At 41.2% G+C, this 24824-nt stretch overlaps 1 protein-coding gene across 3 annotated transcripts in view; it reads right to left on the bottom strand.

Moving 5' to 3' along the window:
• Nucleotides 1-15999: 15999 nt before the first annotated feature.
• Nucleotides 16000-24824, bottom strand: part of TMEM52B (transmembrane protein 52B) — a 22429-nt gene continuing 13604 nt past the window's right edge. For all 3 annotated transcript variants that reach the window (XM_019834506.2, XM_019834504.2, XM_019834505.2), the window contains exons 2-6: nt 24521-24666; nt 22419-22462; nt 19554-19592; nt 18849-19015; nt 16000-17627 (exon numbers count right to left, since the gene is read on the bottom strand). In XM_019834506.2, the coding sequence (XP_019690065.2) occupies nt 17386-17627; nt 18849-19015; nt 19554-19592; nt 22419-22462; nt 24521-24574 (546 nt within the window). In that variant the 5' untranslated portion in view covers nt 24575-24666 and the 3' untranslated portion in view covers nt 16000-17385. The remainder of the gene's footprint in view (nt 17628-18848; nt 19016-19553; nt 19593-22418; nt 22463-24520; nt 24667-24824) is intronic.

Below are 24824 nucleotides of genomic sequence, written 5' to 3'. Positions count from 1 at the left end.
CTTCCCTCTTTGTCGCTGTTTCTTGGTTTGGTCCAAAAACAAACACAGAGGGCAAAATCCAGCTTTTTCCACCTGATCTGATCTGGAGTCTAGGGAAAGGAAGAACGGGTTCCTGGGTTCCTTTGGCCACTGCAGAAGTGCGCGATCTTGCATGTTGCCCTTTGCGCCTTCAGCTGCTCCGCGGGCTCCGCGATGGCTAGGCTGGCTCCCTCCGACCGTGACCCCTCCTTCACCACGCTGGCGTCATTCATTTTGTTTGGGTCCTTGCCGCAATTTGCTCCTAGAGCAGCGGCATAAACAGAGCATGACTCAGGAATTTGAGGAGATGTATAAGGTGAAGGGCATGAGATGTAATCAAGGTCCAGAGAAGTGATGTCAGTCATGACTGCTAAGGGGCTTCACTCATGTTCCAATATAGAAATGATTCGCTTTCTCTATTAACTCAGAAGTTGGGCCCGACTTCTGGAAAAGAAAATACGGAGCAAGTCAGGTGATTAACTCAGTAGATCTCAAACATTTCTTTTTTTACTCGGCAAAAATTCACCAGAGGATACTGCCGCTTGTTAAGCGTCCCTAAGGTGAAAAGAAAGTGCCACCCGAATAGGCAGGTGGAAGACTGGTGGACCAGGTGCCATAGTCGCGCCCCTGTGCCCCTGCCCTTTCCCCACTAAGAATCAAAGGACGGGGGTGGGGGTGGGGTGGGGGGAGCCTTTCCAACCGCCTCTAAGGGCGGTGATTCCAGGGACCTGTATGGGGAGGGCAGCGAAAATGGTGAAAGATGCAGAAGAGACAGGAAGGGCTGCTTTGCTGTGACCAAGCCCAGGGAGCTCTGAAATATACAAGGGCAGTCCCTGTCGCCTATCTTTTATTAAGGTCTCAGTGTCTTTGGTTTAAAAAGCCCCACAAAATAAAAGAAATTAAGTTTCATTGTTGAAAAAAAAATGAACAGCATAGTCTTACTTCTTGGTATTAATTATTTTTCTCCATGGCATCCTTCAGTCCTTTGTATAAAGATCCAGGAATTCTATTATCACATTACATGTTTATAATTTTCAGTCTTTATTTTGAAAATGAAATTTTTAGCTCATTTTAGCTTTGACCCAATATAGCTAAGATCTCTGAAAGGAAGTACTTTACAACCAGTTGAGAAAAGTAATCATGATGGAGATTAATATTTTAAGAGGGTTGTGGCCTGATCACATCATAGCTACTTAAAATGCTGATTTTAACTTTTATTTTAAAAATACCTAAGCATAGTGGCAATTTATATATGAAAAATAATCTGAAGGGGCGCCTGGGTGGCTCAGTTGGTTGAGCGTCCGACTTCAGCTCGGTCACGATCTCGCGGTCTGTGGGTTCCAGCCCCGCGTCGGGCTCTGGGCTGATGGCTGAGAGCCTGGAGCCTGCTTCCTGATTCTGTGTCTCCCTCTCTCTCTGCCCCTCCCCCGTTCATGCTCTCTCTCTGTCTCAAAAATAAATAAACATTAAAAAAATTTTTTTAAATAAAAAAAAAACAATCTGAAGATAAAATCCCAGGTTAATATTTCTACCTCAAGCCTTTTATAAAATCCACAATCTGTCGTGTTCCAAAATTTACCCTCTACCTTTATTCTCAGCATAACATTTAAAATATTATGCAGAGGGTAATTTTGTAAATTAACACATTTAATCAGATAAAATATCCAAAAACATTTTTTCAATGTTTGCTTATTTGTGTGTGTGTGTGTGTGTGTGAGAGAGAGAGAGAGAGAGAGAGGAAATGCAGGTGGGAGAAGGGCAGAGACAGGGAGACAAGAGAATCCCAAGCAGACTCCACAATGTCAGTACAGAGCCCAACATGGGGTTGGAACCCACGTACCACGAGATCATGCATGGCCTGAGCTGAAAGCAAGAGTTGGACCCTTAACCAACTGAGCCCCCCAGGTGCCCCCAAAATTCATTTTGTTGCCAAAGACAAAATACTATATTAAAAAGCTCACATTTCAGGAATTCTCATGCATTACTGAGGGGAATGGAAATTGGCCCAGCCACGTTGGAAGACAGATTGGTGGTTTCTTAGAAAACTAAGCATATTCTTACAATATGATCCAACAATCATCCTCCTTAGTATTTACCCAAAGAATCTTTGAAAGTCTGTCCACATAAAAACCTGCACATGGATGTTTATAGCAGCTTTATTCGTAATTGCCAAAACTTGGAAGCAATCAAGATGTCTTTTGGTGGGCCAATGGATAAATTGTGGTTCATCCAGACAATAGAATATGGTCAGTGCTAAAAGGAAATGAACTGTCAAGCCATAAAAATACCTTAAATGCATATTAGTAAGTGAAAGAAGCCAATCTAAAAGGCTATCACCGTATGATCCCAACTGTATAGGATATGACAAAAAAAAAAGGCAAAACTATGGAGACAGTAAAAATTTGGTGGTTGCCAGGGTTTGGGGGTGGGGGGGGGATAACTAGGTGGAGGGTAGTGAAAATTCTCTGTATGATAGTATAATGATGGATACATACCAGTAAACATTTGTCCACACCAGTAAACTGTATCACACCAAAACTGAACCCTAACGTAAACTATGGATTCCTGATGATTATGATGTGTCAGTATAAGGTTCCCCAGTTGTCACAAATGTACCACTCTGGTGGGGAATACTGATAATGGTGGAGGCTATGCATATGTGGAGGGCAGTAAGTATATGGGAAATCTCTGTACCTAAAACTGCCCCCAAAATAATGTCTTAAGAAAAAAAAAAGAAAAAGGCTTACGTTTTCTAAAATATACATTTCAAAAGTTTCTTGTAATCTTCTAATTTTGTGTGTGTGTTCTCAAGGGTTAGAATGTTTTCAATCTGTTTGTGAACATTTTCAAAAATGTAAAAAATTTCCAAAAATAGTATGATGAACATGTATACGCCCACCACCTGGATTTCTTTCATTTGGAAGTAAATACAGGGGTGTCTGGGTGGCTAGATCTCTCTGCCCCTCCCCAGTTCACGCTCTCCCCCTCGAAATAAATAAATAAACGTTAAAAAAGGAAAGTCAATACAAACATCATGACACTTCACCCCCAAATACTCCATATACCCCTGCTGAGAATAACAACATGCTCCTACATAATCATGATACTGCTATTTCACCTAAAAAATTACCCATATTTTCAACATTATCTAATATAGAGTTAATACGCATATTTTCTCAATTCCTTTTAAAGTACCTTTTATAAGTCCCCCCCCCCCCAGTCAATCATTAAAATAGGAAAACAGCTGTAATTGACCATATAGACAGGTCTGGCTTCTTTTTTATTCAGGATATTTTTATATTATCACATTTGAATTAATATGTAACAACAAACACATGAAAAGATTCTCAACATCACTCATCATCAGGGAAATGCAAATCAAAACCACAATGACATGGCGTCTTACACCTGTCAGAAGGGCTAGCAACCAAAAGACAAGAAATAACAAGTGCTGGTGAGGATGTGGAGAAAAGGGACCCTTGTGCATCACTGGTGGGAATGCCAATTGGTGCAGCCGTTGTGGAAAACAGTATTGAGTTTTCTCCAAAAATGAAATATAGCAATGCCATATGATCCGATAATTCAACTACTGGCTATCTACCCCAAGAAAATGAAAACAATAATTCAAAAAGATATATACACCCCACTATTTATTGCAGCATTATTTACAATAGACAAGTAATGGAAACAACTTAAGCGTTGCTTAAGTATACATACATATACACATATACATACAATGGAATGTTACTCAGTCGTAAGAAAGAATGAGATCTTGCCATTTATGACGACGTGGGTAGACCTAGAAAGTATTATGCTAAATGGATTAAGTCAGGCAGAGAAAGACAAATATCGTGTGATTTCACTTATGTATGGAATCTAAAAAATAAAACAAACAAATAAGAACAGAAACAGATTTATAAATGCAGAGAACAAACTAGCAGTTGCCAGAGGGGAAGGATCAGGGGCATGGACAAAACATGTGAAAGGGATTAAGAGGTACAAACTTCCAGTTGTAAAATAACTAAGTCACAGGGATGAGAAGTATAGCATAGGGAATATGGGCAAAAATACCGTAATAATGCTGTGTGGTGACAGGTGGTGACTATACTTACTGTGACGAGCATAGCGTAGTGGAAAGAATTGTCAAATCACTATGTTGGACACCTGAAACTAATAGAACATTGTATGTCAACTATAATTTAATAAAAAAATAATGTGTAAAACCAGAATATCAATGTATTGATCTCCAGTGAGAAATGTATCAATGAGGTTCAGCTACTTACAGCCATTTGCTAAACTCACTTGATAAGCTTGAGATTTAAACAAAGGAGTTAGTTGATTCAAATATGCCAACTATCAGGAGGATGAGGCTGACAGTCTCTAGGACCCGGAATCTTCCTTGCCCCGGGACCGTGCATTGGTAGATCTTCCTTCCTTCGTAATAGTTTGAATGTGCCCACTCTGCTCTGTCCCAACTGTCACTATCTTAGTTTAGTTTTATGAAAAAACAAAACTCAACCGAGTACATTTAAAGATCTTATTGGCTTTATTCAATGCTCTATGAATTGGGCACCTAACAGACGTAAAGGCACTCTGAAAAGCTGGACAAAATGGAAGACAGAAGGCGGAAGGGGAAGGGGCAAACAAGTTACTAGCCACCAGTGGATTGTTTGTGGCCAAGTCACGTTCCTTTAGGGGACGTGTATGAACCAGACTAAAGCTATCTTGGACAAATCTGCCATGATGATGTTCTGCGATCTGCAGCCTTCTTGAACCTGCCCCCTCCTTCTTCCTTTTTGTTTAACCACACTCTTAAGGACATCCCGGGGGCATAACATCTGCTTTATCTGCTTTGGGGATTCGCAAGACTTTTCCTCCAGGATGGCCTCCCCGCACACACTCCCCAGCCTCTTGGGTTATAAAACAAGTTCCCTGTCACGGCATCCACTCTCTTGGGCCTGTCTAGTTTGATCTGGCTTCTTGTGGAGTGCTGCCAGGACAGGCCTCTCACTTTCCTGATAGCTGGCCATGGCTTCCACTATGCTGGCCTCTAGGTACTCTGTTAGAACCAAACTGCTTACTCTAACACTACTTATGGTTATGTCCTGAGTGCTTGGATACAAAATAATGACCAAAAAATGTGCAGTATGTCATAGTCATAGACATGCGCATTTGTCCTAGTCAAAAGAACAAAGGGAGTTTTAAACTTAAGTTGGTAGATTAAAAAAAGATGTATTTGTTTTCCACTAAAACGACTGTGTCATAGACTGAATTGTATCCTCCCAAAAGGCATTGAATTTCTAGCCCACAGTATCCGTGAATGTAACTTTGGAAATAGGGTCTTTGTGGATGACCAAATTAAGATGAGGCCGTTAGGATGGGCCTTACTCCAATATGACTGGTGTCCTAAAAAGAGAGAAATTTGAATATAGGGACAGACATGCATCAAAGAAAAAGTATGTGAAGTCACAGAAATAATGCCACCTGCAAGCCAAAATGCAGGAAACTACCAGAAGGTAGGAGAGAGGCATGCAACATTTTCTTGTACAGCCTTCGAAAGGAACCAACTGTGTCAATACCTTGATTTCAGATGTCTGGCCCCCAGAACTGAGGGACAATACCTCTCTGTTGCTTAAGCCATCCAGTCTATGGTACTTAGTTATGGCAGTCTGTGATATTGTGATTTATCATGATAAATATATGTTTGGTCTTTTAACCAGTTCCTGGCAGAGCTCCTAAAAGCCTTGGAACTTCCTAAGTGATGAAAACAATAAAGGTATATTGTGTTGTGTTAATAAGTGACTTTTGGAATGCCCCAACGTAACCTAAGAATGGGGGCTGGTCACCAGAGGAGACAACCAAGTGGTCAGAGAATTGGAACTTTTTGTTCAACCCTACCCTCGACTTCCAAGGAGGGGAAAGGGGCTGGAAACTGAGTTCAGTCACCAATGGCCAATGACTTCATCAGTCATGCTTATGTAATGAAGATTCCATAAAAACCTAAAACGACGGGGTTCTCAGAGCCTCTGGACTGATAGAGCTTCTGGAGGTTCTGGATGAGTGGTATGTTTGGAAAGGGCACAGAAGCTCTGCATCCCTTCCCATATATATTTTGCCCTATGCATCAATTCTACAAGTAAAATGTTTCTCTGAGCTGTAGGAGCCAGTGGAGCAAATTAACCACCCAAGGAGGTCTTCAGAACGTCTGAACTATAGAAGCTCAAATGACAATCTGGGTTGTTTTTTTTTTTTTTAAGTTAGTTTGTTTGCTTGTTTATAGACAGGGAGAGAGAGGGAATCCCAAGCAGGATCTGCACTATCAGCACAGAGCCTGATGTGGGGCTAGATCTCAGGAACCGTGAGATCATGACCTGAGCCGAGATCAAGAGTTGGAGGCTTAATCAACAGAGCCACCCAGGGGCACTGGTGACAATCTGGATTTGCAATTGTCATCTGAAGTAGGGGGTGGGAGAGCAATCCTGTAGAACTGAGCTCTTAACCTGTGGGATCCGACATCATCTCCAGGTAGAGAAAAGAAACTTGTATGAAACTTGGGGACACGAGACACTCCATTTTGAGAAAAAGCTCCATTCCCCTCTCTAAAACAAATGGCTAATGAACCCTTGAACTGGGCAAAAAGACTCTTGAACTGGGCCAGAAGCAACAATTCTTTTACAAGCAATCTTTCTCAGAAGTCAACAGGACAAGAAGTATCTTGATCATAAGACTTGATTCTAGATTTTCTGAAGAGAGGCTACTTAGCTAATGCATACCAGGAATAATTTCATTTGTTAACACCAGTAGAATAGTCAATCGTTGTGTAACCAAAAGCAGCTCAGCCTATTAGTACAATTTGACTTTTTTTTTTCTTTTTTTACCCAGGTCATATAATTGTTCCCTTTCGACTTTCTCATAAACCCCCCTTGCTTTTGTAACCAGACTAACGTGAGTTTCCTTCTTGGTGAGCCATAGATCCGCCAGATGAGTTGTTGCATAGAGTAAGCTTTATTTGCAGCAAATAAGGAGATCCCAAGGAATAACTTCCAAAGCCATGACTCCCTAAAGAAAGGTGAATGGGTTCCTTTTATTGAAGGTTAGGATGAATATTTAGACGGGGAAGCCTTGTCACCTTTTGTAGAGGGCGTAAGTTTGTGCAGGTGCCGTAAGGAAAAAATACTTACACATACATTGTATGCTATGTACATGAGGCTGAGGCTCCTCTTTGGGTGGAGATTTCATTTTATTTTTTTCATTTTTTATCTTATGTTATTATTATTATTATTATTATTATTAGTGGTAGTGGTAGTAATAGTATAATCAGGTCAAGGTAATTGTCAGTCATTCCAAGGATTACTCCATCATCCATCTGCACAGGGGAGGAGTCAGATTTAGCTCGAAAGGTCCGGTGGTCTGGGCTGAGAGAAGTCTTGTTGGGGTAGTTGACATCACCTGAGGGGTGGTTTCCAGTTTCATTCACCTGAGTTAGGTGATAAGCCAGAAAGAGAAGCTCAAGGAAAAATGGAAGACAAAGGTCATTGAAAGTCAGATCTTGGGATGGAGCTGGTGACACTTTCACCCCATGAGCGGGACACTATTTGGGTTTCTATCTGAATCTGTGCTCTCCAAATTGCAATTTTGAGACTCCAAATGAAGGCTTTTGTTCTTGGGGCGCCTGAGTATCTCAGTTGGTTGAGCGTCCAACTTCAGCTCAGGTCATGCATGATCTCACGGTTAGTGAGTTCAAGCCCCGTGTCAGGCTCAGTGCTAACAGCTCAGAGCCTGGAGCCTGCTTCAGATTCTGTGTCTCCCTCACTCTCTGCACTCTCCCCCGTCCCCATCTCCACCCCCACCCCGCCTCTCACTCTGTCTCTTTCTCTCTCTCTCTCAAAAATAAACATTAAGAAAGAAAAAAAGCACCTTTGTTCTTTTCCCGTCTTGCCTCTCTTCTCAGATGACAATAATGTCAGAGTTGAGTTGAACTGCAGGATGCCCAGTTGGTGTCAGAGAATTGCTTGGTGTGGGGAAAAAAAATCCACGTGTGAGAACGGGTGTCTGAATCCTACAGCCCAAGGAAACAAACACAGACTGTAAAAGAAAAAAAAAAGGAAGTCAAGAAACTCACAAAGTCAAAGAAGAAGAAGAAGAAGAAGAAGAAGAAGAAGAAGAGAAAACAGAAAACTGAAAAAAAGTCTGAAAAGAAGAGATGACAAATGACAAATAACTGACAGGGGAGACTTGAGAAAGAGAATCCTGAACTGACAGAAGGGAAAATCTAAAGTGGCCCGTTATTCATTATAGAACTTAGAGAGAAAGTTTCAGGCATTTTTGCCCCCAGTGTACCTCCTTTGCCCCAAACAGCCATGCGATTGTCTCTCCCCATTCCTGTACAGAGAGGAGATTTATCCCTTGTATGGGACAGACAAGGTCTATGAACTGCGTCAGATAGAGGAAGCAGGTTCAGTCAAAGATGACACATTGCGAACAGGGAGATTGAGAATTTACACACAGTCTCTTGAATCCCCAACCTTTTTCCTCCTAAATCTGTGCCCAGAATTCTGGTAGCCCAGCTGGGTTTGCATGCATACAGAATGCAAATGAGCCTTTTAGTGCTCTGTTCTTAAACAGGAGCAGACAGTAAGGAGTCAGGATTTGAAAGAAAGATCTGATATGAAACAAACAATGAACAACTACTTCAAGAAAAAAAAATAGACTACTTAGGGAGATTAGAACCTCAAAAAAGTATCATTAATATCCTCAGAAACAAGAGAAAATATTGCGTCCATGAAACAAAAATAGTTACAACCAAAGAATATTCAGGCCCAAATACATATATTTAGACAGAGAGAGAGAGAGAGCAAGAGAGAGAGAGAGAGAATGAGAAAGGTAAAATTTAATAGAAGGATTAGAAGACAGTTGAGATTTTTTTTAGAAAGTAAAGTAACAGGACAAAAAGATGAGGAAGGGGGCCAGGATAGGTAAATTAGAGGCCCAACATTCAAAACTAGGAGACTCAGAGAATACAGAAAATGTGGGAGGGAGGTCAGATTTTATTTAAAGCTAGTTACGCCTTTAAAATCCTAAGGGAGGGGTGCCTGGGTGGCTCAATCCGTTGAGTGCCGTACTCTTGGTTTCAGCTCAGGTCATGATCCCAGGGTCATGGGATGGAGCCCCGTGCCATTCTTAAGATTCTCCCTCTCTCCCTCTGCCCCTCTCCCACAGTCACACACACACACACACACACACACACACACACACACACACACTCTTTCTCTCTCTCTCATAAATAAATGAATACATAAATAAATAAGTAAGTATTCCTAAGGGAAATTATTTTCTTCCTAGAATTTTATGTCAAACTACTATTTAAGTATGAGGATAGCACAAGACATCACTTAGACACAGAAGCTCTCCAAAAATTTACTTCTTATGTATCTGTTTTCGGAAAGCACTCCCCAAAGGAGGAAGTAAACCAAGAAGGGAAAAGACGTGGGATGTAGGAAACTGTATTTAACGTGAGAGAGATAATCTACAAGATAGTGAAAGTGCTTAATGTATAACATACGTGTTTTATATATAGGATGTACGTGTGTATTAACCCTCACAATCCTCACATAATAATATAATGTATATGTACTCATTTTATCATCATTTTACAGGTGAGGAAATTGAAACATAGAATGATGAAGTGACTACAACCAGATTGGTCAAGGAGTAAAGAACAGAACCGGAATTTTAACCTATGAAAGCCTGATTTCAGGCTCTTAGTCATTAATAGTCTTTTTCCTGCTTCCCGATATATGCATTTAATCAAAATTATGATATAACTATATTTGGAAGATGGGGGAGGGCAACGAGAAATGTTCCAATGTGTTTTGGTAGCCAAGGTAGAGCTGGTGGTGATGAAAAACAGCTACACTTTCCTCTTCCTTAACGGCAAGTCAGTGTGTGATACACCAAACTGAAAATAAAAATCAAGAATAGCAACATATGCATAAGTATTTGGAGAAATGTAGGTTTCAAAAGATGAGCCACCAAGTAGGGAGTAGAAAAAGTGTGCATGGTGAGGAGGTACTGTTTCTCTTCATGAGCCTTGCAGAGCCGTTTGACTTTTTAATCTGCATGAAAGTCTACATTTGATTAAAAGGAATAAAGCTTAAATGTTAAAAATAAGAGCAAAGGGGTTTTCAGGTTGGAGTCTGAGGCCCAAAGAAGTTGAGTCCAAAGTCCAGCTCAGTCACTCACTCCCTGCAGAGTATTTTACTTCTCTGCAGTTCAGCCTCCAAAGCTGATCATTAATGGAGAATTAAATGACTACGATTGCTTATCACTTTTTTGACTCCTGAGGGACTTCTGTCCCCGTTGAATTGAATTTCCATGAGCCACTTTGGTATTTATTGAGTTGTATTTATGACCCTTTTGGAAGAGGGAGAGGGCAATATTCAACTTGGCCCCCTATGGTGATTAGTATTAACATTGTTGGAGTGGGGGAAAGCAGGTTCTAACTTTAGTGCAAGAAGAAAGTACAGGAGAGATCCTATATAAGGCAACTCTGACATATAAACTGGGATTCAAGAAAGGTCTAGACACTTGGAACACTGCTAACATTTGTCAAACAAGGACAGCAATAACCAAAGGGCAACAGAAACAATTAAAAAATAAGTATCGAGAAGCTGAAATATAGAAAAGAGACATTATAGTTAAATTGGCTTTCTTTCATAACTTCGTTGACAAGTAAGCTTTTATGAGAGACACGGAAGAAATGTTGTCTTCGGAGTAGCTCAGTACAATAATGGTCTCCTTGTATTCCAGCTCTCACCTCTTACTCATGCTCTGGTAACGGCCAAGGCATCTTCCAAGTGACATGACCTCTTTTCTCTCTTCAGAACTTCACAATGGCTTTCATAGAATGCAGGATAAAGATCAATCTGCAAAGATCGCATGCAAAGATGCTAACCTGTCTTTCCAGATTCATTCCTATTATATCACTCTTGGAATGTTTAGCATTCTCCGTGATTCACATTCTCAGCTTTTCTCAACTCACAGACAAGAAAAAAGAATGCTCTTATGCTGTGTACTTGACGTTTAAAATTCTATCATCCTTTAGAGTTCAACTCAAGTGTTACCATGTTCATGATACTCTTCCCAAACTCTTCAAATTATGAGGAATTCGGATATGGGAAATAGTGCAATTGTAGGTTAACTAAGGTAAAGGTGCCAAGAGGGACACTGGCCAACATTATTCAGAGACAGCATGTAAAATATTTCCCATAATTGAAGTCTCAGTGTATCTTGGGCAATCCATATATCACTGTAATTGTCTTCCCAGTCAGTCTGCCAGCTCAAGGGCAAACTTCCCATCCTGGCCTCCTTATTGCCTTCCAGACAATCTGCTTACCCAAGGAAAAGAAAATAAGACTTGCCATTTTCAGACTTCACAATTTTTCTCCTCATCCTCCTAAATTTGTTACGTAAATCCCATTTTTGCTTTATTTCCATACCCTCGTATACAAGTTTACCCTTAATGTATAAGCTAATCAGACCCTCTAATAAAGGTCTTATAGACCACACCTATAAGGCCAACTCAATAAGATTCAATACTGTACTTCATGGTCTAGATGTGGACTGGAAGCAGGTGAAAGGTGGTAGAATTGCCACCTCAAAATATGTCTCTTTGGCATAAGAATTGTCCGAAGCCGGTTGCTTTTAAGAGACAGCAAACACGGGATAACTCTGAAAACTGAGTAAAAGTTTTGTAAGAGACATTTAGATTTATAAGGTAAACGTACAGGTGTACCGGTGTTTTTCCCTTTCCGTATCAGGAAGAGGCAGATGACTAAATCTTGAGAGATTCTCATCAGTGGAGAAGACAGTGACATAAATCTGCTTAACAACCGTACTTTTGTTTAACTGGGCTTTTCCTGGTGACTTCTCATACCCCCCCCCCCACCCCACCCAGTCTTCTTTTGTCTTTAGCTGGAGATGATATTTAAGGTGGTGGTTGGGCCATTTCAGGGAGTTACTCAATCTTCCTGGGTCTCTTTCATGTATACAGGAGGTATACATGTTATTAGGTTTCTACCTTTGCCTTCGTTAATTTCTCTTTTTAATACTGAGGTGTCTCAGCCAAGAACCTAGAAAGGTGAAGGGACAATTGTTTGTCCTCTCCTACACAGTCATCCTGTACTGTTTTATTTGCCTCCAAACCACAGATAAAACTAGTCATCGTTGCCCAGTCAATCTTTCTCCGACCCATCTTCCCCCAGGAAGGAGAGCCTGTATGGTCCTTGTGTCCTTGTGTAAATCAATATACGTCCGCCTTTCAGGTCTCCCTCTTGGATTAAGAGCTTTGCGCTGTCGGAGACAACTCCTCCTCCCAGTGTGTAGGGACAGACACCTCCTTTCAGATACTGATATCCCACTAGACACTGTCCCTTGTATAAGTTTCAGCTGGGGCAAGTGAAAAGCGATGGAAAAAGTTGGGGAGGGGAGGGGTTGCGGAGTGTAATCACTCCAAGAAACCTAAAGTAAGCCGTAGAGGACGGACAGTTGCAGCTTCATTGCAGGGTGCAGAAGGTTTATAAATCTTGTGTCATTTGGGCTAAAAAGGGGGTGGGAGAGAATCTCTACTGCTTGAAGTCAGAAGGACGATCTAGAGAAAGACCAAAAGAACCTGGAATTCTGCTGACAAGAAGATAAAACTATAGTCCCTTTCATCACCGCCCCCAGTGTTCCTTTTCAGACTCTGACCACCTTTCACTGGGAGTTTGACAATACGTTCCTGGCTGAAATGAAGACCTGACTTGCATACGTTTCAGCTAAGACCTCAAACTTTCACTGAGATATCTTTCTAAATGTTGATCACATTATGGAACTCTCCTGCTAATAAAACATTAAGGAACCCTCATTGTCTTCAAGTTCAGTATCTGAATTACTTAGTGTAAGCCTTAACCCTGTGACATTTCTCTTCAAACCTAGGCCCTCCTCATTTTAAAATGTATGATTCATATTCAAGTATTACAATGAAGGCAAGAAACCAGTAAAAAGTAAGACCAAGAAAGAGGAAGAAGGACGACGGTAAGAAGGGGGAGTTAATTATCTCATTTATACCCATATACGGTAGACCCTTGAACAGTGTGGGGGTGGGGGTGGGGTTAGCGGTGCTGACCCCACGCAGTCAAAAATCCATACATAACTTTTCATTTGCCCGAAATGTAATTACTGATAGCCTACTATTGACTGGAAGCCTTATCAGTAACATAAACAGTTGATTAACACATATTTCCCATGCTACATATATATATTATATATATGCTATATATATTATATATATACTTTATTTCTACAATAAAGCACGCTAGAGAAAAAATGTTGTTGAGAAAATCATAAGGAAGCAAAATACATTCATTGTATTGTATTGTATTGTATTGTATTGTATTGTATTGAAACAAATCCGTGTATAAGTGGATCCACACAACTCCAATTGGGGTTTAAGGGTCAACCATATATTATTAACTTTAAACATAGCAGAGAGAATTTTATTTAAGTAAAAAACTGAGTTTATTTGGGTACAGAGGAGGAATTGCAGTTCAGAACAGGAAGCTATGGTGAATCACAGGTAAGTCCAAAGAGACAAAAGGAAGGTCAGCTTTTATTAGATTTTAGGAGGAGACTGGGAATGGTTGTTGGAACAAAAGTTTATTGGGAGGGTAAGAGTTTGAGGTTGTAGCAGTTTCTCATCTGCAAGCGATGGTTAGTGGGTTTTTGTTTGTTTGTTTGTTTCTTGCAGGGGTAGGCAGGGGTCTCCCTTCTTTTTCTAAAAATCAGGAGCTATAATGTCCTATTTGCTAAAATAATCCTTATCTTCCTTTTTCCTGCTGGTTATATAGGCTACAATGAGGGGTACACGCAGGAGAGCTCCCCTTCCAAGACTTCCCGATTCCATTTGGAATTATTTCCACAATATAAATAGGCATTTTAACTGGATGGGTTCTGAACTTTTATCTTCCTATTCAGACCCCTCTGTCCCAGATAGGCATATCCAAAAATCTCTGCTGTTTACAGTGGATTATCTTACCAATACTGCAAATTATAAAGGCCTCATATGGAATTTCTTTTTCTCTTCTTGTTTTACAAATTAAGATTTTCCTCATTCAATCTCAAGGAAAACTTGATTTTTCTCATTGGCACATCTGTGCTTTTTTGCTGCTTTAGTGAAGTAGGCATTGCCTTAGATTAACTTGGGATATATTTTGTCAATAAAATGCCTCTTCCCCATTTTAGAAATCAGTAACTTGGGTTTTCCCCTAAACTTGGTTTTGCCCAATCTTTCCCATCCTAATAAACAGCTACACCTTCCATGTATTGGCTCAGGTCAATGATCTAGGAATTATTTTTCACTCTTTTCCCTTACTACATTTCCCTGCTCAATCCATCAGCAAGTATTGATGATCTTATCTCCAACATGTCTTTCAAATCCCTACGTTTCTCTCTATTTCCACCTCCAACATCACCATGTTAGTCCACAGTCATGGGCCATCCACAATCACAATCCCTAGCCACAGTCACATCTTGTCTACTCTTCTTCAATACCTCCCATCTAGTCTTCACGCTTTCATACTTGTCCTCCTCCAGCCCATTCTCCTATAGCATCAAGAGTCATTGTCTTAAAATTCAAATTGCATCAAGTGACTCACTGTTTAAAATGTTCAATGGTTTCTCGATGCATGTAAAATACAGTCTGGACTCCTTGCCCCCAAGACTCCTTTTCCCTCTCAGACTCCGTTTTCTGCTTACTATAATCAGTTACTCTTTTTTCAGTTCCTCACACGTATCAAACTTTTCACCATCTTTGAAAAGATGAAAAGATGAAAATCTTCCCTCATTCTGCCTTTTCATGCAGGTTCTCTGCACTATTCGTGCTTGCTACCATTGCATTTTCGACTTTTTCTTAAGCTCTGTGGGCTTAAGTCAAGTCAGAGTCAAGGTCAGATTCAAGCTTCAGTCAAGGGAGGGGAAGGTGGGCGACGGGCATTGAGGAGGTCACCTGTTGGGATGAGCACTGGGTGTTGTATGGAAACCAATTTGACAACAAATTTCATATTAAAAAAATAAAAATAAAGAAATAAAATAAAGAAACTCTAGAAGAAATGGTAGATGACCCAAGTGGTGTTGGAGACCATGACCTTATCATGACCTCTCTCACTAGTGTTGAGTTTTCTGCAGCACTGCTCGGCAGTGTGGGCTTTGGGAAGAAATCCGCTCGCCTCCTTGAACCAATGTTTAAAGTTTGAAGGATAGGTGCGAGAAAAGAAAGAAGGGGTTTAAACAAAACTGAGAACAGTGGTGAAAGTGATTACACTGATCAACAGGTAGATTGAGTAGAGAAGGAAGTAGAGCCAAGCGGGTGTTAATATTCTGACAAAATGGGAGGGTTACAGGAATGGAAGATTCCGCCTGTCTGAGGAGAGGGGAGAGGGGAGAGGGAGAGGGGAGAGGGAGAGGGGAGAGGTAAGGCTGAGAGATCTCTTTAGAATAAGATACTTATAGGCAGGATTTCTGCCAAGATTTTTTTCTACTGGGTGATATTTTAACTTCTTCAAGACTGTGGTATCTTGAAGGACGAACGAGCCTAGAATATTTTATGGAATGTGTGATAATGAAGTGATGCCTTTGGCAGTAGCAAAACAAGGCCACCTCAGGGTCTATTAACAATTCATGCATTTTAACAATTTCCAGAGGCAATGTGATAAATGACTCAGGATAAATTCAGATCTCCAGCAGGTTATACTCAATTAGAACAGTTTTCCCCTTGGGCTGAGTGAACATTCCAAGGGTGTATTTAATGAGGTGCTATCCTAATTAGCTCTTCCCTGGTTATGACTTCCCCCCAGTGAGGAAGCTAGTTGCCAAATAAATGAGTTGTCTCAAACATCCCTTCCCTCTACACAGACTATTTTAAAAGGAATCACATATCATTGGTCGTTAACCTCAATCGACAGATATTTATTGACGAATAAAAGTGACTTCCAGCGTGACTTAGCGGTAAGAACAAAGGAGAGCACAATTCTCAGAATCATAGTAGCCAGGTGAAAATTAGATGTCAATCTTAAGAGCAACAAATCCATGTGCATAATACTTTACAAATCTTGTCATTTGTATCTAGCTTATTTGAGCCTCGCAACAATCCTTGGAGGTGTTATTATCCCCGATTTTACAGATGAGGAAACCCCTTTAAAGATTTTCAATGATTTATCTAAGGTCACTGCCAAGTAATTTTTCCCCAATACACTTTACTTTCTCAGTTGTCCGGTAACAGTACATCATATCCCCAATTGTCCAGTAGTATTTCAGGCGGACAGCTTAGCACGACACGGCAGGAAGCCATCCGGGCTGAGTTCAGTTAGTTACTCCAAGAACTGGAGAGGGGTGCAGATCGGCTCAAATAGGAGACGACATTTTCTACCATGGCCACGAGGTGGCAGTGAAGGCCACTCCTAGAGACTAGTGTGGGTCGCTATAGATAACCTGGCTTTAAGGGGTCAGACAGAAAGAGAAAAGCGAAACAATGCCATTCTTTTAGAGTGAGAAAAGACTGCGTGTGTCTGTGCAGGTGTGCACCCGCGCACGCGTGTGCGTGCATGTGTCTGCAAGGCAGAAACACTGAGAAATTAATAGAAAGTGTTACTGCACTCCATGAAGTTTCTCATACTGCTAGAGAGTAGGACCAGGGTGAAGGAAAGACCTTGATATTCGGCACTTGGGTACCGTATGTACTCTGTTCCCTTAGCCCGTGTCTGCAATCCTACCCCTGGATCCTGAACGTCCACTTAGGTATTACGATTACCTGGGTCCACTTAGGTATTAGGTATTATGATGCCAAGAGTGTCACTGGCATTCAGTAGAAAAGTGAATATTCTCTCAAGAGGAAGAATTCACGGCTTCAGTGCATTCATGTCTATGGCTGTGCCTACACTCTTGTCTTTCTCCTCAAATGTGCCACAATCTACTCTCGCGTTACAACTGGCAGAAGGAAAAAACCACCTGCAGTATCCCATAGGCAAAGGAACTCAATAGCTATAGGCATTCAAGGCACTTTTGATGCTTTCTTGGTTCAGGAGTAGTCAGCATTGCTAGAGGTTAGTTGCAGATTCTGGCCACTGGATAAAGAACTAGAGTTCCCAGTTAGAGCATTCCGTGTTAGAAAACACACGTGGCTGGAAACGAAGAGTGGGAAGCCACCCTTCCCACTGAATAATGTATAGTCGTCATCCTAAATCTTCCACAAGTTAGGGGGAGAAAATGTCCCACTTGTCTGTCTGTGGCTCCGCTGGGGATCCCCCCACCCCATTTAGAAAATCAGAATTCCCATCAGTTGGAAGAGGGTCCTGCTCGAGGAGACTCGTCCACTGGAGACAGCTGCGTTTCTTCTGGCATTGGGGGAAGGTCAGGTGTTTTCGGCCAACACCTTGCAACGGTGAAGCGACTCATGTGAAGAGCTTCTTCATACCCTGGGAGGGTGTCCAAAGAGGGAGGCAGTTGGCCCAGGGGGCTGTGGGAGTGAGCCACCGCCAGGATTCTTCGAGCTGCAGGGCCAAATACCGACTGCAAGGCTGGCGAGAAAAGAAGGAATAGAGCTAAAGAAAATGCGGCATCCTCAGAAATCAGGGACTTACAACACACTTAATTTCCCTGCGTTTTTAGCAAGTGTCCAAACGCATTGTCACTCTCGGCCACAGATGTGACGAAAAGCCCGCGAGGGCTGTTTAGAAACCAGCTTCACTCTGCTAGGAGAGCCTGTCCTCTCCGGGGTTCTCGGCTCATCTAAATCGTGTTCCCATATCTCACAGCCCCATCCTTTCCCTTTTATAGACTTTACACCAATGCACTGATAATGCAGACTCCTTAGAAATATTTATTTCCGTCTTATTTCTCTCTTCTCTAAAATGACCATCAGAAAAGCAGGAAAGGTGAACAGCAAACATATTTTTTTTTCCAAATAAATATCACAATGTTGGGCCACCGGCTCTTATATAAATATAATATAAAGAAGAGAACCGAAGGAGATAAAGGAAAGTGTTTTATGATCCTCAAGGGAATGGTAAGCTACTCCTTAAGTATATCCATAGATACGCTACAGAACAAAGGGTTGAAAGCACGCGTGGCTAATTTCTCCAGAGAGATAAAATAATATATATTGGTAATAGAAGATACAAGTTCTCACAAAATCCAAGACATTTTTGAAAAAAGGGATGCACTCATGGTTTAAAATTGCTTTATCAAAATAAGTTTATAGACTGGGTAACTCTTCCTATGAAACATTCCCAATGTTTTCTCCAACGTTCTACTTCTTCACTCTATCATGAGTCCGACTACTACTGGAGAAGACAGCATCAGCATGAGCCCAGGTCACCACACCATCAGGCTCCCTGAAATTAGAATGACCCTGAATCCTAGAATCTTCAGTACTCTTCAGGGGTGCCTGAGTGGCTCAGCCGGCTAAGCATCTGACTTTGGCTCAGGTCAGGGTCTCATGGCTCAAGTTATGATCTCGCAGTTTGTGAGTTGGAGCCCTACGTCAGGCTCTGTGCTGACAGTGCGGAGCCTGTTTCGTACTCTCTCTCTCTCTTTTTGTCTCTCTCTCTGCCCCTCCCTGGCTCATGCTCTCTCTGTCTCTCGAAAAAAAAAAAAAAAAATATATATATATATATATATTTTTTTTTAATTTCAAACAGTTTCTAAAAAATACGATTCAGTCCTTGTGTCTATATCTGTTGCTCTGTCCTGATGGTTCTTTTAATCCCCGTCCAGTGTTATAATGTCACAGTACTCACAAGTGATAGTGCTCTGGAGAGTGCTGTCATGATCAAAAGCGAGGACTGTCACTTCATAGGGAGGCCGGCCCTCCTCTTCCCCGTTTTGCTGGCGACTCAGACAGCAGCGGAAGCACACAGAAGTCAGGCCACACAGAAGCAGCAGCCCGCCAATGACCACCAGCAACCTGCAAGATGACCACGGGGCAGTGACCGCCCTGGGGTCTGGTGTGTTTCCCAGCCCTGGGAAATAATCGGCCTTCAGTGTCTGCACTCTGACTTTGTTTGAATATTTTATGGAATGGCCATAATACTTCTTTATACACATGTACTTATTCGTCAGCAAGACTGTATCGGTTCGTTAAAACAATAAGAGATTTAATGAGGTGTGGAGGGTCTGTTTCTACCGTAGAAAGTATCCTCCTTCCTGTAGAAATTTCTGGAGCTAACGCTGAGAAAATACACAATAACCTTTCGATGTTGGCCGAGGAGAAGGTATTGAAATAGGAAATCCTGGCATATTGTCACATAGTTAACAATGAGGTAAAGAAACTTGACTCCGTGGGATGCAAGGTTAAGTACACTGGGTGTCTCATACGTTTTTTTTTTCCTGCCATCAGTATATTTAAAAACTAAAAAATAAATAGATAAAAAAAAAAACAAATGCCCTTGAGAAAAAGAAAGTTCCTTTGAGATGTCTTTCTGGGTATTAGAGTTGAAACTTACCATATATACCAGAGGTGTACCCAATCTGTGGTCAGGCAACTATGGAGAAAGAATAAAGGTGTTTAGAGATTTTTTTTTTCTGTAATAAAAATATAGTCAATGCCTATTGTAGTTCCAGAATCAGAAATATGAGTTACAATGCGATAATGCTACCTTGTTATAATAAAAGCATCACAACATATATGTGTGTGTGTGTGTATATATATATATTTTTTAAGTTTGTGTTTTAATTCCAGTTAGTTAACATACAAGTTACAGTGACTTCAGTATAACCAGCAGAACATATTACAAAATGCGACGCCTTAAGAAGCATTTTATACTACAGATGGCATGGTGTAAATACTTTTGTAAAGCACTATAAGACCGACTAGAGTAGCGATTATGAAAACAGCGTTTATAGAAAGGGTAGTCATGACCACTGTAAACTGTTACGAGGACAATTATCAGGGAAGAGCCTGGAATGTGAGTTTACAAAGTTTGAAAATGGATATGAAAGGTGACGTTTGGATACATTAGCGATCAGTAAAATTTAAACAGAAAGAAAATTTTAGTTATAAGACGAAAGCAATGCAGTGAAGTTTGTAATTTACGTGCTGTCAATTGTTGCAAGGGCCACCAGAAAAACTCTCACCATAAAAGAAAAAAACCTGAGCTTTCACATCCACGATCAAAACTGATATGCACACCCACTGAAGCCAAACGGGAAGGGACAAAACTGCCAAGCCCAACTTCGCTGTGTCGGAAGTTAATTAAATTATCGGAAGTAATAATGGCAATTATAAATTTTCTCTCTAGGGATGAAAAATATATGGATTGCGGGGGAGAAGGAATTGTGGGGTAAGCTCAGGAGTACAAAGGGGAGAGAGAGGAACTATTTATCTTTGAAGAGGAACAAATTTTTTTTTTGAAGATAAACAAATTTAATTATACTTTCTGATACACTGAGCTATTGAAACCCGTTGAAATTCACTTCTACCTCCTCTTGTCGGTTGTACATTTGTAACATATAGTTTGCTTTTTCAATAAATAGTGTCTCCTGTAGGTTTTCTCACATTCCCCATTTATTTAAAGCCTCTTCTTGCTCTACAATGTTACAATTCTGTGTTAAAAATGATTCTTCTTGGGGCGCCTGGGTGGCGCAGTCGGTTAAGCGTCCGACTTCAGCCAGGTCACGATCTCGCGGTCCGGGAGTTCGAGCCCCGCGTCAGGCTCTGGGCTGATGGCTCAGAGCCTGGAGCCTGTTTCTGATTCTGTGTCTCCCTCTCTCTCTGCTCCTCCCCCGTTCATGCTCTGTCTCTCTCTGTACCAAAAATAAATTAAAAAAAAAATAAAAAATTAAAAAAAAATAAAAATGATTCTTCCATGTAGTGTGTATGTGTGTGTGTATATATATATATATATATATATATATACACACATACATACACATACAGTGGAGTATTACTCAGCAATCAAAAAGAATGAAATCTTGCCATTCACAACTACGTGGATGGAATTAGAGGGTATAATGCTAAGCGAGAGTAGTCAGTCAGAGAAAGACAGATATCATATAATTTCACTCTTATGAGGACTTCAAGAGACAAAACAGATGAACATAAGGGAAGGGAAGCAAAAATCATATAAAAACGGAGGGGGGCAAAACATAAGAGACTCTTAAATATGGAGAACAAACAGAGGGTTACTGGAGGGGGCGTGGGAGGGGGAATGGGCTCAATGGGTAAAGGGCATTAAGGAATCTACTCCTGAAATCGTCGTTGCACTCTGTGCTAACTAACTTGGATGCAAATTTTAAAAATAAATTAAATAAAAATGGAAAAAAATAATAATAAAGAACATAACAGCTAAAAACAAAAACGGACTCTTCCTATACTGGTAGGTGTCTAAAACCTCAGACAGTGTGACAAGCAGTCAAGGCCACCACCATTTCCCCTGGGTTTAACAGACTTAGCTATTGAGAAACCCTTCCCATGGCTAAATATATGTTTTCCTTCACGCTGAGCAACTGTTTTTTCCAACTGGCCCTGTTTCTTTTCTTTTTTTTTTTTTTTAAGTAATTTACCTCCAAGTGAAAGGAATCTCTTCCCCTTGTATGCCCTCTGTGTCTATGTAAGACCTAATCGTGATAGGTTTAGATTAAGGGATAATGACCTCAAAGTCATAGCTAAATGACATGTGCATTAAATAGTGATATGCCCGGGGCGCCTGGGTGGCTCAGTCGGTTGAGCGTCCGACTTTGGCTCGGGTCATGATCTCACGGTTCATGAGTTCGGGCCCCGCATCGGGCTCTGTGCTGACAGCTCAGAGCCTGGATCCTGCTTCTGATTCTGTGTCTCCCTCTCTCTCTGCCCCCCTGCCCCACACACGCTCTGTCTCTCTCTGCCTCTCAAAAATAAAGAAAACTAATAAAAAAAAAATTAGAAAAAAAAAATAATGATATGCCCTAAAATACGGAAAATGCTTTTCATACCTCAGGTGGTGATGCTACTTTGGAATTACCCAAACTTATCTGCCCAGGATGAGATTTTTGAACCCAGTCTGTCTTGATGAGTCACAAAGAAGCATGGGCGAGAAAACCTTTTGCAAATCTCTGTGACTGTATAAACGGAGGTTAATTCCGATGTTTTAAGGGGGAGATTGGCCGTGGGGGGGGGGAAATGCTGTCAGTGATTTTATTTTAAGTACTTAGGACGACACCCTGGTGCGTGTCTTTATTTTTGGATAACCCTGTCTGTGATTAGTGGGCTGATGGCCGTGTAAGTAAAGATAAAGGGAAGTCACAGATATCTGATGACCCTTTGACCCTGTTTTGGGTACTAATGTTTTTGTCTGTTTCTCCTGTTTCCCAGTCGGGTCTCAGATACTTACTGTTCAGGACTCACACAGTTGTCCTCACATCTTGCCCGAGGAAGCTGTAGGAAGGGAAATAGTCTCAGACAGGGAAATGTCTCATTGCTCTGCTCAGCAGCCTATCGACTGTTCCTCATGACTCTGCGTTGTTAGACTGCATGGTGACAGCCGGGAAAACATGAGGACGAGGTCAGAGGGTCAGGCAGGTTGAGGATTGTTGGTTTTCATTGCTCCCATGCCCGCTGATTATTAGATTTGAAATGGGAGAACCTGGAGGAACAAATATCTTGGCTTTGGGGGGGAGGAGGTTATGGTTTTGTTTTGCTTTTTGGAGGTGGGTGAGCATTACACCTTAGGCAGCATTTAAATCAATTTGTTTGTCCTAGAAATTTCCTGATCTGTCCCTCAGGATATTGTTATTGTCTTCCTAATTCTCTCCCAGTTACAAATTGCATTCTAGACCACTCCTCTTTTTTATTCCCTTAGTGCATCAATAACACACTATATGAAAAAAGAGAAGGGGACAAAGGAAGGGAACAATTTTATTTATTCAGTGGCTACGATACGCCAGTCAGCTAAGAATGTCTTAACATTTCATTGCAATAATCATGTAGGTGGGTATACTTAACCTTATTTTGAAAGATTAAGTGACGGAGGCAAAGGAATTTAAGTTAACAGGACCAACTGTGTGCTCCCACTGAGGTAGCCAGAATTCAGATCAGCCTTTATCCTATACACGCGTTGAATGAATTAATAGAACAAGGGATAAATCTGCTCTAACGACTCCTCGGTATTGCTAGCAAGTCCCTTCTGCTAATAATAATGAAAGCTTCTACTCCTTTTTTACCTTGTATTTCAGTTGACTTTCTCCCCAAATAGAGAAACTTGCATTCAGAGACTGTGTCTCTCTTCCTGTAACTTGAATGACTTAATATTTCCAGGAAATCAACAACAAAAACCACAAAGGCCCTCAACAAGGAACAGAGAGTTGTGCTCATTGCGAGTTTATGGAAGCGAGAAGGGACACACACTATCACGATACATCAGGCAAAAAGGGTTTGTAAAAGGATTAACCAGGTGTCTTCTGCAGACAACATTTGAGAATCTCTCTCTCTCTTTTTTTTATTTTAAAATGGTTGGTCACTAAGGGTGACAAAGTGTATTTTCTCAGCCCAGCCCTGGTTCTGTGTTTCTTTTTCCTGACTAAAGGTAAGAAAAGTTTAACGTGCCAAACAGATAAAATACTTCGTTTGGGTATTATTGCAAGAAGGAGAAGGAGGAGAAGGAGAAGAAGGAGGAGGAGGAGGAGGAGGAGGAGGAGGAGGAGAAGAGAAAGAAGAAGGAGGAGGAGAAGAAGAAGAAAGAAGGGGAAAGAAGAAGAGGAAAGAAAAAGAAGAGAAAAAAAGAAGAGGAAAGAAGGAAAGGGAAAAGCAAGGAAATGAAGAGGAAGCAAAAGGAAAATACAAGAAGAAAGAAATGGATTTGCAGACATTATTTTAACGAGGACATAGAAATCAAAACAGACAGTCCATCCCTTCCTACCTATGCAAACTTCCCCTTGACAGTTGTCCAGGATCATCAGTCTAATGACCCTTTTCTCAGCTAATGAGTTACTTAGGGCCTTCTGATTTTTAGTGGCGAGAAATACAACGTCCAAAGTATTTCGAAAGAGTTTTTCCTCTGTTAACTGATTTCTGATCCGGAGGCACCTAAGCTGTTAGAACTGTACCAGTGCTGATGTGGAAACTCCATTCAGGGAAACTGTGTCATTCTTTTTGAGAATACATTTGGGATTTTGAGGGACGGGTGATACGATGCTAAAAGAAATATCGATATGTGGCCCTTCCGAATTACCATAGCTACCCTGCATGTATCTCCGGTTACCCTAATTTCTGCCACTACTCCCCCCTCCGCCCCCATTTCACTGATGTCATTAGCCACTCATGGACCGTGAAACACTATAACACTAAAGAAACATTCGAGTCATTCTTTCCCCACGATCCCTTTGGTCCAATATGTGTCTTTCCTCTCATCCATTTCCCCCAAAGGTCTTCTGAGAGTCGATTTATCTGAGAAACAAACAAACAAACAAAGGTTTACTTTTGTGTTTTCACACTCACCTGGATGAAATACACCAGGGCAGAGGCTGTCACGGCCTGGGCTTGCATCACCATGGGGGCTGAACCGCTTCTCCAGGATCACGGACTGGGTGTCTGTTGCCTCCTTTCCATGCTCTGTGCTAGGTCTGACTTCCGGACCTAGAGGACTTAAGGAGACAAACTTTTCTCAGCAGTAAATCAGTTTTCTTCTTCTCGCGCGTGCGCTCTTTCTCACTCTCTTTTGTTCTGTCCTCTTATTCCTTTGGGCTTTTATTTTCTGTGGTCTTTCTCTCCCCCTTCATCCTGGCTTCTTTGTCTATTTCTA

The sequence above is a fragment of the Felis catus genome, chromosome B4, assembly GCF_018350175.1.
Source record: "Felis catus isolate Fca126 chromosome B4, F.catus_Fca126_mat1.0, whole genome shotgun sequence".
Taxonomy (NCBI): Eukaryota; Metazoa; Chordata; class Mammalia; order Carnivora; family Felidae; genus Felis; species Felis catus.
The sequence above is the reverse complement of the archived record's forward strand: the minus strand, read 5'-3'. Positions and strand labels throughout refer to the sequence as shown.